Genomic DNA, 943 nt, shown 5'->3' on the forward strand with positions numbered 1-943 from the left:
AGTAAGAAGCTGTTTAAGAAAATAGGTTTTCTGTGCTTTTAAAAAGTATTGTTCCTACTTACATATAAGCTTTTTATTTGACTTGTAGCAGGGAAACTCACAAATGACTCTCTTCCCATCTTTTACAGCACTTGAAACAACTCAGGCCGAGCTCTTTGATTTGAAGACCAAGTATGATGAGGAATCCACAGCAAAGTACGTGTCTTGTTGATCTATGTGTGCGTTTGTGGGTGACTTCTCCCTTCTGGCTCCTCCATAGTCTGTTCCTGACATAATCATCCTGTTTTGTGAATCTCCTTGCTTGGAAACTCCCCCTTCTCTCCCTAACAGCTGGATTGTCTCCCACAACGCTCAGCAGCCTCCAAATCCCAGCATTACCCACGCACTGTAAATACTGACGGGGATTGTGATGCGTTCTGCCGCCACAGCACACCAAAATAGAATTCTTTTTTTCCGTGAGGTAGGCTAAAGCGCTTCCTCAGGGTCATGACGGAGAGGAGAGGGTCACTTTTGAGACCGCTGACTTAAAGCCGCAAAGGCTTCTAACAGGACCTAAGATAAGGTAGCTTCAATTACTTGAGCTGTTGGCATCTATCATTATTGATCTCATAGTAGTGGCGAGGATGAGAACAGAAGCTTTTCCATGTCAGCACTCCACACTGTGAAGTGGCACTTTATGACATTCACACCCCTCGTTCCCTCAGGGTTAGTGGCGGGAACCAGAACCACTCGAGCATCTGAACCGCATTCACAAAGTTTAAGATTCTGAGAAGAAAAACAAAGCCTTTCATGGTGTTTTATTGGTAATTGGTGCACTGCAAAAACAGATCGCACTTTCCTCCAAACATTAACTCTTTCTTTTAAATCCAAAAATGGTCAAGGAGATCCTCCATGTACATAAGGCACGGCAGAGTATCAACTTGGCTTTTACGCCCCCCCCCCC

The 943-nt window shown here is 44.5% G+C and overlaps 1 protein-coding gene across 1 annotated transcript in view; it reads left to right on the plus strand.

Moving 5' to 3' along the window:
- cux1b (cut-like homeobox 1b) overlaps positions 1–943 on the plus strand; it is a gene marked incomplete at its 3' end in the record, with an annotated part of 60,769 nt that overhangs the window by 38,021 nt on the left and 21,805 nt on the right. Inside the window, 1 exon segment of the mRNA XM_035679760.1 lies at positions 129–195. Coding sequence (XP_035535653.1) covers positions 129–195 — 67 coding nt within the window.

Source organism: Morone saxatilis, unplaced genomic scaffold, assembly GCF_004916995.1.
Source record: "Morone saxatilis isolate NCDOM2014 unplaced genomic scaffold, NCSU_SB_2.0 Contig8, whole genome shotgun sequence".
Classification (NCBI taxonomy): Eukaryota; Metazoa; Chordata; class Actinopteri; family Moronidae; genus Morone; species Morone saxatilis.